The following is a 15,310-nucleotide window of genomic DNA, read 5'->3' on the forward strand; positions in this document are numbered from 1 at the left end:
TTACAGACCCAACTAATTTCCCTGACAGGGGAGAGTTACATATGTTTTCCACTTGTAGTTTTTACGACAAGTTTACAATTTTGCCAAACCTGGAACTAATTGGGATCATTTCCAAAAGCGGCCCATAAGCCCCCAAAAGTGTGGAGCCATTTGAAAAGGCAGTCAATGACGGTTTGCTCTTGCATTTTCTCCATCTTGGTCAAAGGAGGGGTGGGGGGGAGTTAGATTGCAAAATTATTTCATTTAAGTTGCTTAAACACTTACTGTTTCATATCCTCCCAGTTTTTGAGCAGCTTGAAACATAGTCCAAAGGTTAACTGTTAGAGGGACAATAAGTATTTAGATAAGCATTGCATTAACATATTTCCAAGAAATGTCAATTAAAACATTTTGTCTTGTTTTGATTTCAATGAGAAAGAGAAAAAATGTACTAGTACCCCAGAGAGCTAAGTTCTTAGGCAACAATTTGCCAAAGGGCATTCAACACCAGGATATATTATTACCACTTAAAATATTTCCTAAGAAACAGTCACGAATACGGAAGTGGTTCTACTTTGAGGATAACGGAGAACACAGTATTAGTCCTGTGGCCATCAGCCGACCAAGGAAGCTAAGTTACCATGTCCCTGGGAAAAGGGTGGGATTTCAAAATCAGGGTTGGTCTAGTTCAACCCTTAGAAGGAAGCCATTGGTTAAACGGTAATATATAATGCTCCCTTCAGATAAGACCTTTGCATAATCAAGAAATAACAGCCACTTTAAATACATGATTATTTTCTTAATAGAATGTCTGATGGCAGCACTATATTAAGAACTTATACCGTATTTCACTAACATGCGGTGCCTTGTAAACGAGTAGGAAAACAAATATTTCACCCTGGAAAGTAGCAGTGATGTAACACATCAAAGGGAAGGAAAGATACTCATTCACAGAAGAATGGAGTCCTCAGTGCTAGTCCCCTAACTTGTCTGTGTGACGTTATAAACATATACTTTTGAAAAACAGATTTCTCTTTGCAGGTTTGCATACGTTTACGCAGCTAAACAACTATGCCAAATTGCCGGCAATCCTGCCCTTTTGTCCCGGACATCATTGAATGGGACTGCTACGGATGTGACTCTTTTACAAGAGGGAAAATTGAATTTCAAGTAATTCCTTGGTAAGGGAAATGAAGAATAAAATTAAAATTGAAAAAAAGAAAAGGCTCTTTGACACAACACGTTGGAAAAGCCTCACTGAACCTTGCACTATTTCAAAGCTATCAAGAGCCCTGCCTCGGCCTTGATTTAATCTGAACCAATGCATAATGCAACAAAGCTGTTCATAGTACATTAATTTTACTTCTATTTCAAGCAACCAGTTTTCAGACAAACATTGTAATCATTCGTAGTTATATAAGTTTATAATGGCTGCGAGTGCTCTCTTGCAATCAGTGCCAATTGCTATTAGGTATGTAAATTGTTATGTAAAACATACAGGTTTGACATTCTTCATCAAAATGACACATGGTTTTAATCTAGGAAGATACGTTTGGAGAAAATACGATTTCAAGCCAGGGGCTCATTGCTTTGTGTGCCACAAAATCCAGACAGAGGCAAAATATATATTCAGTTGTGAAATCAGGGCCGGATCTGGGTTTCTTCTTTTTTTCTATGGAATTCTGCTCAGCTATGCGTTTCCTTTTCTACTTAAAAATTTATTACGATGCTTAAAATGTGCATGTCAAAGTAGTTCAAAATCGGGCTTTCAGTTCAAATTTGTGTCTTTCGTGTTTCCTCTGAAGTCAGGTTTTTGTTATCTCTTAACAAATTTGGGGCTTAGGAAATATGTTTTCTCTTTCTGGTTGTTTTGTCCACCTTTAAATGTCCTCCTCTTAAAAGCTGTCTTTTCACAGGCAACATCTGTGCCTGATAAAGCGACGTCATATTATTATCTCAGAAGAAAGGCGTGACAGACACTCAAGATTGACAAAACAGAAAATGAGAAACTTTCAACATGTCTATTTCCAGTCATAATCAGTGGATTCAAGCCTATAAATATCTCACTGCAACTGTCCCAGAAGGGAACAATGTAGCGGAAAGAGGCAGGGAGAAAAATTCCTGGCCTGGATGATTTGTAGATTTAGTATAAACACAGAGAGCATCATCCCCAGATTAGGATTTCAACATAATCCTGAGTCAAAATTGTTTTCCAGTTTAAAGAATATGAGCAGTGTTGATATTTCAGAAATGAAAACAAGCATACTTACTCTGTTTAAAACCTAAATAGGGTATTCGCTCTATTGGCGTCTTCCTTTCTTTCATGTATTTATAAAGTGCCACCAAGAAAGCCTGTTCATCTGCCCTGCACTCTTCACCAATGGCAACCTTTGGTTTTTCTTCATTTGATACTTTTTTACAGTTATTATGGTTATTCTTCGGCTTGGACAAGGCTGACCTGGCCTCACATTTCACCTGGAAAAGGAGGGAAAATATGCCACATCAAATCAAGTACAGCCTCGGGATGCTTACAACGACACAGCCAGTGACAGCTTTCACTGTGTGGGAAGGGTGATCCAGTAAATTAGCCTTGTCCCGAAATAGCTTTTTAAAGGCAACACTGCATATGAATGGTCTCAGACCACGGGGTAGTAAATTTCTGTAAAGGGCCAGGTAGAAAATAGTGCAGCTTTTGGGCCAGAGAGTCTCTGTTGGAACTACTCAACTCTAGCACAAAAGCAGTCACAGACATCTAAGTGAATGGGTATGGCTGTGTTCCAATAAAACTTTATTTATAGAAACAGGTGTTAAGGAGGCCATGGTCTGCCCAACTGTGCCAACCTCTGTGAGAGTCCTCACAAGAATGTTGATACGTATCCAGAAACACTGTTTGCATCTGGCTGGACCATTCTTTTGCCTCTTTATACACTTTATTTTCCCAAGGGGTATCGGCTGTTAATGTCATTGAACAAAACCCTATCTTCTTAGTATATAGTCCCATATTTCACACTTTGTATCAGTGTGAAGAAAGGTTACTTCTTCATAGTAAACTTATCTTGTTGCTACTGTTTCCAGTAACCCGAAAAAAGCCATCCACGCCAGTGGATGTTGGCATCAAGAATACCAGCAAGGTCTCCACTGTCTGTCACCTGAGAGTGTTGCCAGATGCACCTTCAGTAAGTAACAAAAGGTCCCACTCTTTAATGAGGGCTTCTTGCTTCTCAGTCAGCTCTGAGAATGTAACAGGAGATGCTAACTTGGCACAAAGGCAAGAGTAGAGGTCAGCTAAAAACCGAAGAAGAGTAAGTGGAAAGAGCCATAATTGAAAAATAAATGGCGGTGAATGTGCCAGATGTTCTTGCTTCCACACTCTAGGCGAATATGGAACTCGGCAAACTGAGTGGCTAACCTAATGTTCCCTCCCCACTCATGTTCTACAAGAGGGCTTTGATGGTTGTTAAATATAACGTTAAGTTGCTGAGCTATTTTAATTGTAAAAGAGGGAAGTACAAAGGGTCAGACTTTGAGTTCAAGTGTGCCCATGGGAATGTGTACATTCCGATATTCTTTACATCTCCAGATCTCACATCGGAGAGAAGGCTGGGGAAATGTTATGAACAAAAATGTCCCACATATTCAACATTGTTTTCCATTTCAGATTTTTAAGCCCTCTTTTTCTTTCCCTTCAGAGTCTCCTTCCCAGGCATTAAGAATATAAAAGGCCATGCTTATTTATAAAAGGGAATGGTATCCTCTTGTGCACAAGGGTTTTCTTAAGTTTGTTCTCTTAAGTGAATATATGAGGTTAATATCTTTAGACTGGTTCTGGAAAAAATAAAACTTCCTGTACAACCCATTCAACTGGGCCCCTAGATAAGATTATAATTTTTAAGGGGCTGGTGGAAATGGGATTAAAATATTTTTCCACATAGAATTTTTACTTACAGTATTTTCAAACTTTAGTACTTTGTCACATTATATTAAGGCGAGCATCCTGTGAAAATTATGTTGTCATCAGTTTTCACTGCCAAATTTTCGACGGAGTCTCAAGTTCTGATGAAATCTATAATTTAATGGCTTTTTGAAATCATAAAATCATTCCAGTTTTTATCTGGGTTTCCCCTGGTCTTTTGCGAGTGTGTACTATGTAGCCAGGCTCCATTCTAAGCCCTTTTGAGGTGTTACCTCATTTTATGCCCATCACTCTAATGAGGCACATTATTATTCTCTCATTAGAGATGAAGGGACTGAGGTACAGAGGGGATGAGTAACAGGTACAAGATCATGTCCAAGTTGGGAGGTGGTGAGCTTGGGATTGAACTCTAGGGCCTATGGTACCAAACACTATAATTTACTGACACTCATGAAAAAATTAAATTGATAGTCACAACGCACTTCCAATTAAAAGCATATCTTATTACTGGGCGTTACAAAACTTACAGCTTAGAAATGTGATCTATCAAATGAGGAACAAAAGATAAAACTAGATGGTTTCCAAAGTATTAAAGGGCTCCATTCCTTCTACTGTATATCGAGCAAAGGGAAGGAAACCAGTACCCACTGAGCTGACAGTGAGCTGGATATGGTGCTGTGGGCCCCCCACAGTCTCCTGGTTCACTCATAGCTAGCATAGATAACACTCATAAATTAGTTCCATTTTACAGTTGAGGACAACGGAGCTCTATGAGGTGAGGTATTTTGTTATTTGGCGCATGGCGGGCAGAACTCTGGGTGTGAACTCAGGTCTGCTTAACTCCAAATACCAAACAGGAGTAGATATAAGATTTGCATATAAACCAGGTTGAGTCTTAAGTGTGCAGCAATAATGGGCCAATTATATATATTGTTAGGTCAGAAGCACCACTATAAGGGAGTATGAGGTTTCGTTCTGTGTATAGATGGCTGCCTAACCTTCTGCCTCAACCGTGCAGAAACACCCAGAAACAGAGGGAAAGCATGGCGGAGGTACACAAACCATGCCCAGAGTCATTCAGACTCCCTGCTTTGTAGAAAAGGCTCCTGGGAAAGCCAGGCTGCCACCTCCTGAACTCCATCCTGAACCTCCATGGGGGTCCCAGCAGGTGTCTCCTTGCAGGGGTGAGGGAGGGGCACACACAGGCTTTGAAGGAAGTGAACAGTGGTTTCCTTTCTCAGACTTGCTCCACACATTTCTTCAGTTAACAGAAGAACCTTTTCGGCTATTACCCCGTTTCTGCGTAGGACCTGGCCAAGTTACTTTCTACGTTTTTTTTCACATTTACCCCAAATATTCTCATTTCAACTTAACATTTTAATCTGCTGCAGTTTTAAAAAGGAGCTAGTCTTCATGTTGACCTTGAGAATGCCCCACCTTTTGATGGGGACAGTTAATTACTCAATCTATTTTTCCAACCTGAACACCTTACACTTGTTGAGTTCACTAAGAGCTTTGGGGTTTCTAAAGTGATTTAGGAAGTGCTAATTAAAGAATCCACATTTAATGTTTTCAATGAACCACCACTTATTTGATATTAACCACATCCTTTCTCTGGCCTGAGTTATAACTAATCCAGCCTTCAACTGGGGTAGCAAGATATGATGAACCAGCAAGAAAGAAGAAGCCACAGTCTAAATTGGATTTGGTCATTGACTTGCTAGGAGACTCTCATGTTCTTCCCCAGTGAAGCAGGAAGGATAATCCCTGGGGGTCGCTCTGAGGACCAAACTGGATGAAAAATATTGAAAATAATAAAAGTGTCACATTTGTGAAATATCAAGGGGATGTTCACGATTTAAATGTAAAAACATATGGCACACCATGGCTTCCCTTCTTTTGCTCCTTTTAGACTCTAACCACCTGTTATGTACTTCTGGCCTTTCGAAGGGGCTTACAGAATGTGAAGAGTCATTTGCCTCCTATCGGTGGAGGCTTTGCATTAGAGGCCTGGACTGAGAAGGATCTTGCACAGATTACCGTATGAATGGGCTTGGGCCCATCTCTGCTGCCACAGTATGAGTCTAGGGAAGCAGCAGGATTTGGCTGGACGCCCTCAAGACATCTTCAGAGAACTGGTAGCCTCTTCCCCATGTGACTTTTGCTGTCTTTGGAAAGCCATGAAATTCTCTGTCCCTTAGGAAACAGTCTTGCAAAGCTGGCTTTTCTGTTCTCATGGAGAGGGTGCAACTTTTTGATGGTGACAGGCAAATGACTGGAAATGTTCTCCCAGCCGTGCACACAACAGATGCAGGAGGTTCTCTCTGTAGAGAGCTTAGCTGTGTGTAGCTGTACGAAGCTGAAATTTATCCATAGTAAGAAATGGTATGTTTGAGACACTTTTGCAAAACCCAGTCACATAGGTCTTGGTCATAAAGCCAAACTGTCACTTGAAACACTGCTTCCAGTTCAGCAAGTGATCAGATGGCCATAGGCTATGGTCTCTATTACAGTGATTCATGAGCAAAGGCCCCTGTAAGACATAAATGCCTCTCTAGTGGTTGTTCTGGGCCCAGACGTGCCTTGTTCCTTCTGTAGGGACTTTACATCTGTCTGTTAGTGCCAACGGTCAAGCCCGCCATACTTCATCCCTACTAGTCTCTTTCTTCTAGTAGATGTGATCTTGCCAGGGCCATTGGAAGCAGCCAAGGCAAAACTGTAATCCAAGAGTCTGAGGAGAGCTGGGTGTTTAGACCAGTCCCCAGGAGCTGACCGCAGCACGCCACCCACGTACTCATCATTGAAACCACCAATGGGAAAGTGACCCACCTCCTTGTAAAGATACTGAATGGAAGCACTGGTGGGAGGGGGCAGAAAAGGTCACTTAGAAAACCCAGGTTTGACTACTACCCCTCCTAAGAAGTCAGTGAACATCAAATACAAGCAGCCTTGTGTACTCTTCAGTTTTGTGGATCCTTTTGTGAGTCCTGAGCTGCCTTCCATGGTAAGAAATATTGGAGGTGCTGTTCTTTCAGATCAATTTGTAGGAGTTTTGTAAAATTCCCAGAGGCATACTTCATTAGTAGCTCCAAATGACACGGGAAGGAGCTTCATCCTGCTGGGCTCAGGTACAGAACGTACTGGAGTAAACACATGATGTCACCTTAGAAGTATGGGGCAGGGTGCCAACATGAGACACCGGCAGCGCAAACTCTGCCCACCACGAAGATCCTAAAACTGTCTCGCTCCATTCTACAGTATCTTGCAAACCACATCACAGGGAATAAACTGTCCCTGCTGACATTCTTCAAGACTACGGAGGCTGATAGGCAGTTCTAGGACTGAGATGTCTAAACTACTAGAGAGTGTCATTCTTGGTACCCACGTGCACTCATTTGCAGAAGGTTAAACGAGCAGAACAAAAATAACTTTATGGAGAGACAGATCTGTTCTTAGCCAGAAAATACACATTTCTACTGGTTGATCTCTTTCTAACCCTTTGCATTCTTGGGAGCATGAAGAAATCTAACGAAAAAGTCCTCAGAACTTCCTGATATAACAATCACCTGCTAAAAATAAGATTTATAAACTGTGAATGTCTCAGATTTGCTTCCATTGCATAGGGGAGAGCCATGGCACATGCAGCAGAAAAACAGTAGACTGTCAACCCAGAACTGAATTCATATTTTTCTACAGCAGAATCTTCCAAATTCACCACGAGTCAAAATGGTCCCATTTTCATAAACTTAGTCCTTGGATCTGGAAACAATATCAGTTGAAATCTGGTCTTCAACTCGAGTCCTAAAGGGGTTATTGCTGTCTTTGGCACAGAATCAACACCTAAGCACAAACACCCAGTAAACAGACCTGTGCAAATCTGACCACCCCCCACCCCCAAAAGTCACAAAGGTAAGTCTAAAAATAAGAAGTGACAGTTCACTCTTCATGAAGCTCAGTCCCTCCGGTGTACACTTTCAAGATTCCACGGAACTCTTGGGCAAAATGGGCCTGGGCCCAGAAAAATAGTTTTGAATTTGTATTTTCCTTCTGTGTTACTGGAGATCTTTAAAAAATATATCAATGAATATACGGCTACATGTGTACATGTAACTATTCTGCTATGAAGGTAACCGGTTTTAATGTAAGGTAAATTAGAGATGACTGAAAAAAAAAATCACTAAGAAGCTTAATTCTAGCCATTTCTAATTTCATCCTCTGTTAATCTCTGAAACATATTTAGATGAACACGTTCAGAAAGAGGATGGTTCAGCTTGGTCTATTTTTGACACAGCAGAGTAAACTATGTCATTGTGTCACCTACTATGAAATCTCAGCTTCAATGACGTGGGCGCTTAATCATCTGTCCTTTACCCAACAGGCCAGCCTGGGAGGTGGGAAATCTTTCTGTTGACTAATCAAAATGCCTACGCTCTCCCCTCCCCCAGCCACACAGGGGAGGGGAGGTGGCGGGAACAGACACAGAGGGCTGTGAATACCAAAGTCAGATCCTCCACTGAAAACTGCCACCAAGACACAAGAGCAGAGAGATAAAGAGAAAAAGGAGAAATAAAAAGATGCAGCCAAATGGATACCAGGGAGCAAATGACCATACCTTGGCAACAGCTTTGCCGTCAGAGTTGTTGTTAGAATCTTTAACACCACTGAATGAATCTCTTCTTTGTGGGCACGGCTTCTTTTTGCGTGGTCTGCCTTTAAGGTTTGGCGCTGAAAACAAATGAAGAGCGATTGATGTACATTTTCATGTGCATAGGTTTCCTTATGAAAGACCAAGGGTGTTAATACAGTGGTGCCCACTAAACTGTTCAGAGAAACGTACGCATCTCATTTTATGCTCTCCTCTCTGACGGGCCGCATCTTGGTAGACTGTACAGTTCTGTACATGCTTCCCCAAGTGAATCTACTACACTTTAACATGTCTAATTAGTATAAATAAAATGAAGCTCTCAGCTCTCAAGGACAATAGTAGGGAAAAGGCACTTCCTACTCTTAGAAAAGAAACATGTTGAGCTGAAAGACAACCCGAAGCCAGGCTTGGAGATTAGTCTTTGTTTTTGTTTTGTATCTGTTTTTCAGAAACCTAGGTGAAATGCCAGCCCATTATGGTATCATAGTAATGTGGCATTTGAAAACCTCTCTTCAGCAGTGGAGACATGAGCATTTTCTTAAATTATGGTACAAATAAGTGGATATGATTACAAATGAATAGAGAGAACTATACAAAGAACATTCATGGTTAAAAATATGAAAGATATTCTTACAAGTATTTACTAATAGTATTGCTATCAGCGTGTTTCAAATCTCAACAAATCTGGCAGATACATTTAAATCAGCATGCTGTCTTTTTCCTTCTCAACGTAGTAAGATCTCCAGGGTTATTTAAAATAACTTCCAAAGATCACACACTGGGGTTAGCCTAATTCTGTGAGGAATATACTTTCTTAAAGCCACAGACAAGATGCAAAGCAAAGTTCTATTTCATCCCTGATGTTGGACTTGAATCCCTTTAAGATCCACACAGAAAGCAGGGGGTAGAAAGACTGCTGTTTATCTAGTGCTCGGACTGTCCGGCATCAGCTTTCATATTTAGCTTCATCAGTCACCTAAGTCAAGCAAAATTAAAACAAACCACTAACCAAGCAGCCCTTGAACAATTTCAAACTAATGAATTGTAACCCAAGCAATTTTTCCCAGCCCTTTCGAGGTACCCACACTTTTATTTATTGCTTGAAGATAGGATTGCCCCAGTGCCAAATCTGAACCACTCGAACGCTTTTAATTGTTGTTCATCTTACTTACATCACACATTTAACCAGTGGTTTTAGGACATTTTGCACCGTGCTCCTCAACAGGAGTCCCGTGCACTAGCTTTTCTACCGTGGATAACAGATCTGCTGGTGGTAAAGCTCAGGAAAGCACAGCTGCATTTCTAGTCGGGCAAAAGTTTAAAAAGTGGGGCTCAGGCTCCCCCTCCCAAACCCACTCCCTTCCCTTCTCCCCCTAGACGGATGTCCAGAAGTCCACCCCAGAAAGCCAGCCTGGAATTATCACAGGGAAACAAACTCACAGACAAAAATCAAGCAAAGAGAAAGTAGCGATTACCCATTCCAGTCGACAAACATCTGCCTGAGGATGTCTGTGCTCATGAAAGCTACAGCATGTGACTGCTTCCCGGCCACGTCCCTGGAAGTCTTGACTTGGTGTGGATGTCAGCTTCCCTCCCAACGGGAATGCAAGTGCAAGCTGCCAGGCTCAGCACTGTGCTTACGACTCCCCTCCCCCGGCAGCTCCATTACTCATGTAAACACACAGCAGTGACTAGCACGGAGTGTGTGGGATGAGCTCTGAGGACTTTGCCGAGTTGCCAGACTGGCAGGGAGGGCTCGGCTCTCTCCCCCTCCCTGCTCCGCCTCGGTGATTTCATCGGGCCTGGGTTGGGGATCCTGACCTCCTGCTCTCCGTCACAGACTAATGCCACCTTCCATGAACTGCCCCGCTCCTCAGCCCCGAGCCAGGGCGTGGACTGTTTTGGTTTGAAGACTTGGTGTAGCACAGAAGTGTTTCCACAGCCGACTCAAGTGCTAAGACTTTAATGACTGTGAGGGAATGATGTACTTTCATGTCCCTTATCAAAATAATAGCCGAGCGAGCAGAGAGCTGACAGAGAGACAAACAGAACTTAGGGGAGGTCTGAGACATTTCATTAAAAGAACCAAAACAATTATCGCCTCCATTCTCAGATTTGTTAACCATGGTCTCTCTTTCCTAACATTTTGGCAAAAAAACAAAACAAAACAAAACAAAACAAAAAAACCCAAAACATTTAAACCTAAAAGCATTTATTTCCAGAGAAGCTTTCAAATCCCAAAGGCCTTTTAGATAGAACTTGTACTGAACAGGCTGTTTTAAATAAAGGCAAAGGTTCCGGGAACCGACAATAAGTCATCCCCAAATCGGGTCTATTTTCTCCATTCTTTGAGCTGTTTTCAGAACCAGAGAAGCACATGCCCTTCCCCAGCAGATTCTGAGAATTATAAATTTAGAACAGGCTAGCACCTAATATTCTGGTCACACAAACTTAAACTCTAAATGGGATTTGATCAAGAGAAAAAGCCTTTTGTTCATAATGAGGCAAGTCGCTGACATTTCAGGTAGGGTAGACAAATCCCACCGATCGCTCAAGCCTCAAACTCAAATATCTCTTCTCCTTTCCCTTCTGCCCTCCTTTTTCTGACTTTCTCTTATGGAAGGTATCACTGTATTCTTTGTACTTTGGTTGTGTTTTATGGGTTATTATTATCCTAAATTGGAGAGTCCTTAAGGGCAGGACCAGTCAGACTCATCTCTCACCTGCCCAGCACACACCCAAGGAGATGGCATTACATAATGTAAATCTGTTGAATGAATAAGTGACTAATGGAAATAAAGATGCCCACATGTACCTCCTTCAAGTCTTCACGAGCCGGACTCACAAACTTGGCCTTGTGCATACCTGTCACGTTGGGCACCTGTAAACCTGTGCTCGCCTTTACTATTTACACTTGAGCGCCGGGAACATAACCCAGTGACCAGAAAGTCTGCTCTGGGAATTAAGACAGAAAACCTAAGGCCTTTGGTTCCTGATGACCGCTAAGCCTTCGTGTCTGGCATCTCAGAAGGGCTGTGATATTGTCCCCAGTGCAACCAGTGCCCTGGGGAGCGGATGTTCAGAGTCCCAGGGAGAACAGAGCACACGCAGAACTGGGTGGGAGCCCCCATCATATGATCTGAAACCTTTTGGATCCATAAAACCCTAGGCAAAGCTCTGGGACTGAGGGCTGGCTTTTGGGGGGAGTAAAAAGTCTGGTCCTTGGGCTACTTTCTTCTTCTTCTTCCTCTTCTTCTTCTTCCGGAATCAAGAAAACAAATCATTTGCAAGGCAAGTGAGTGAAAACAAATGCTTTATGGTGTGGTGGTGTTCGGGAGTGCGGGAGACCAGCAGTACACTTACTGATAGCATAACTGGCTATAGTCAGATACACCACAAAAGAAAATAGTGTGAAGCAATAAATGCTCGGTTACTTTTCCACGTGTATATATCCATTAACTGGCCCTGGGCCCATTCATTCAGAGTTCAGTCAATGCTCTTTACCTGAATGTTTGCAATATTACACATGAATAATAATAATAGCTTGTATTTACTGGGCACTATCTCTGTGCCAGTCGGCACTTAGTATACAATAACCCATTTAAAACTCACAGCAAACCAACAGGAAGGCACGATTATTGTCCCCATTTTCCAGACCAGAAAACTGAGTCAGTGATGAAATTAGTTGTTTTAGGTCATGCAACTGGTTACTGGTAACGAGATCCAAACCAGGCAACTGGACTTTATCCAACGTCCCTGCTTTAAGTAACTTCTAACAGACATACACACTCAGTCTGTCTCATAATGAGATATTTATATTATTAACTTGGGCTGGCAGTCACCAGGGAGCTTTCCCTAAATGAAAACACTCAAATAGCACCACACAGTACGAGGGTACTAAGAGCCCATCGCAGGCAGCAAACAGCATCCTACAGACTCGACGTGGGGCAGGGTCCCCAATCCTGACTTAGCAGTAGGTGAAAGACTTCCCCTAAAGCCACAGAGTTCCAATAAAACTTAGCGTGCCATCCACATTACCCCTTTGCAGTGGGCCACCGACTCTTCTGCCTGCACAGTGAAAGATTTCTGTGGTTTAAAAAAAAAAAATCTTTCCTCTCTGACTGCCCATCTGTTCCTCTTACTCAGTGCCGTGAAATTAACAAGTATTCACCTTTGTGAAGTCACTGCTATTTCTATAGGCGTTAATCCCGGGAGTCAGCGACCGCCACTGCTGAGGGCTACTTTGACATCTCACCCACGTGTTTTGTTTTCTCCTTTTTTAAAAACTCAGTCAAATATTACTAAAAGATAACCTTTTTAAAGACAATACAGCAGAATAATGTTTTTGTTTGTTTTCTTAAAGCATCTAGAGTTTCCAGGCACTCACTTATGTATTCACTTCTCTATGGGTTCTGACAAGTGATGTGTCAGGACAGTGCAGGTGTGGGAAACTTTCAGCTCAACCCCAACCCTTGAAATAATAATAATAAAACAAAGGAAATGTAACCAGTTACTGGCAAAGTAAATTGCTTTTGGCTTGAACGTCCCTGTTTTTTTCTACTGTGTTCTTCCTGTCATGACCGTCTCTCTTTTTTTATAACATTTATGCTCTTGGAAATACCACGAAGATAAACTGCTATAAAAGCTGGATTGACTCATCACTTAACAACTCTTTCTTCTCGTTTTGCAGAGAGGATTTTGTTGCCAATGCAGCTCCATATTCTCTCGAGAAATTCTTTGTGAGCTTCCACTTAGAGATGGGACTTTCTTGCTGGTGGAGAACTGCAATTAGGAGGGTGGAAAACCAGGCATCATTTTTCTAAGAGTTTGACCCCCTAGGGTCAACATCTAGAAGAAGTTGGCAGAGCGTTAACTCACTTGATTTGCAAGCTGTGCGTGCCTGTCTACACATGGGTGTGTGAGTGTGTGTGTGTGTGTGTGTGTGTTTTAAACACTCAACACAAGCCAGAAAACTGAGGTCCACTGACTGATGTATTAGGGACTGAGAAACATCGCTCCATGTTTAGTGCACATTACTGATAATACTTTGCATTTCTGTAATGCCTTTCCTCTGAGGATCTCAATTCTCTGCTACATTTTCTTTATAGACAATAATCTTAAAATACTCTGGCAAGTTTCAGCACGGAGCATTGCTCTTGCTGGAAAAAAATACCCTAATTTAGTTATCATTTACTGTGTTCTATTTTCAATGTTTCCCTTTTGACTATTTAGAAACTTCCTCTTTCACTACAACAAAAATAGGATGAGTGTTTTTAAAGTTATTAATATATGAGTAAAAGATTTAGAAACCAAGAATGGCAGAAAGCTTGATCAGAGCCACTCCTGAAATTTCACAGATAATCTCTTACAGAATTTCAGTTTTCAAGTACTTGGAAAAAAAAAGAAAAGAAAAACAGAAGCTCTCAGCCCTCATTTTGGCTTTAACTTAAAGGCAACATTTTTATTTTGAAAATTCATATATGATACCTTTAAATGTTTATTTCAAATCCACAGCATATTCCATATACTCACTACCCCACACCTAATAGAGTGGTGCCAGGAACTGTGGATGCTGGTACTTAACGTCTGTTAATTAGTTGAATCTTTCTGTGAATTCACAAAGCATTACTTACGTATAGATTTAAAAATTTTCAAGTTTATTCTGTTTTCCTATAAACAATTTTCTACACCTAACAGGAATGTTTGAGAAGCAACTATGTTATCTGAGAAATGAGCACACAGAAACACTGACCAGCAAAACTCCATCTTGTGGGACATTCTAACTTAAATGATGACTTTTAAGTAACAGGCAAGGTAAAGAAAAAACAAACCAAAACACTGCAAGAATGTTATCATTTTCTATAACTGTTCCAACAGTTCCCTTTTCAAGAGTAATTATTTTTCTTAAATAAAGCCATGAAAAATAATAGTTTAGAGGCATCAACCAAGGCTAGAACCAGCCACAGATGCCCTCACTCTCAAATGCCCCCAAGAGCACCCAGCCCTGAACAGTGACAGGTGCACCTGCCCCAGGGGGATGACCACACTGCCACTCTGGATGTCATGGACGCCTTGAGTTTCCAAGTGTGCTTTTAGATCCGGCATTGTTTGGACCACAGTGCCTAGAACAACAATTTAGCATTTCCAATGCACTTCACTCTCTCAGAACCCAGGTCTACTTCTACCTCCTGTGAAGGGTGAGCAGTTAAGTTGTTAGAAAGAGGGTGGGGGGAGAAATGAAGCAGGCTTTACCTGAGGTCCAACCACTTTGGCTCTTGGTCAGAATCACTGAGAGCCCCACAAGTCACTAACGAGAGCGGAATGTATTAGTGCGTTTGTCATACCTGGACTGCTTTGGCGGCTTAAGTCCAAAACAGCCATGGACTCCACTGACTGCTCAACAAACCATGTAAGTAAACACACTTGTAATCCCTTCCAAAACATGCCCAGTCTTACTCACTCTTTGTTTCATACTTGTGAATGCTGGAGCAATTGTTAATGCCCTGATCAAAGTTTTAGTAATTTCATAGGCATGTGATTTGCATAGCTATTTCCTGATCCGCCTTCTCTCTGCCCTGGAGGTCTTCATTTCTCAGAAACACTTAAAAACACAGATTATTTGACTTCTTCCCTTCCCCCACCCTATAAATGGAACTCGATTTGCTAGCTCATCTGTATTGCTAATTGGTTTGAAAGCATGTGACTCCACACATTCTTGCCATTAAAACACAAGCAAACCTCTTTTTCAGTCAGGTTTTACCAGCAGTGACAGG

At 41.7% G+C, this 15,310-nt stretch overlaps 1 protein-coding gene across 3 annotated transcripts in view; it reads right to left on the reverse strand.

Moving 5' to 3' along the window:
* ARID5B (AT-rich interaction domain 5B) overlaps positions 1-15,310 on the reverse strand; it is a 180,654-nt gene that overhangs the window by 35,271 nt on the left and 130,073 nt on the right. The window contains exons 1-4 of one of the 3 annotated variants that reach the window (XM_077778730.1): positions 10,013-10,219; positions 8,505-8,617; positions 2,250-2,454; positions 265-317 (exon numbers count right to left, since the gene is read on the reverse strand). In XM_077778730.1, coding sequence (XP_077634856.1) covers positions 265-317; positions 2,250-2,454; positions 8,505-8,617; positions 10,013-10,016 — 375 coding nt within the window. In that variant the 5' untranslated portion in view covers positions 10,017-10,219. Of the gene's footprint in view, positions 1-264; positions 318-2,249; positions 2,455-8,504; positions 8,618-10,012; positions 10,220-15,310 lie in introns of those variants that run through there. The other 2 variants (XM_077778728.1, XM_077778729.1) reach the window with 2 other exon arrangements.

The sequence above is a fragment of the Crocuta crocuta genome, unplaced genomic scaffold (genome assembly GCF_008692635.1).
Source record: "Crocuta crocuta isolate KB4526 unplaced genomic scaffold, BGI_CrCroc_1.0 scaffold167, whole genome shotgun sequence".
In the NCBI taxonomy this organism is placed as follows: domain Eukaryota; kingdom Metazoa; phylum Chordata; class Mammalia; order Carnivora; family Hyaenidae; genus Crocuta; species Crocuta crocuta.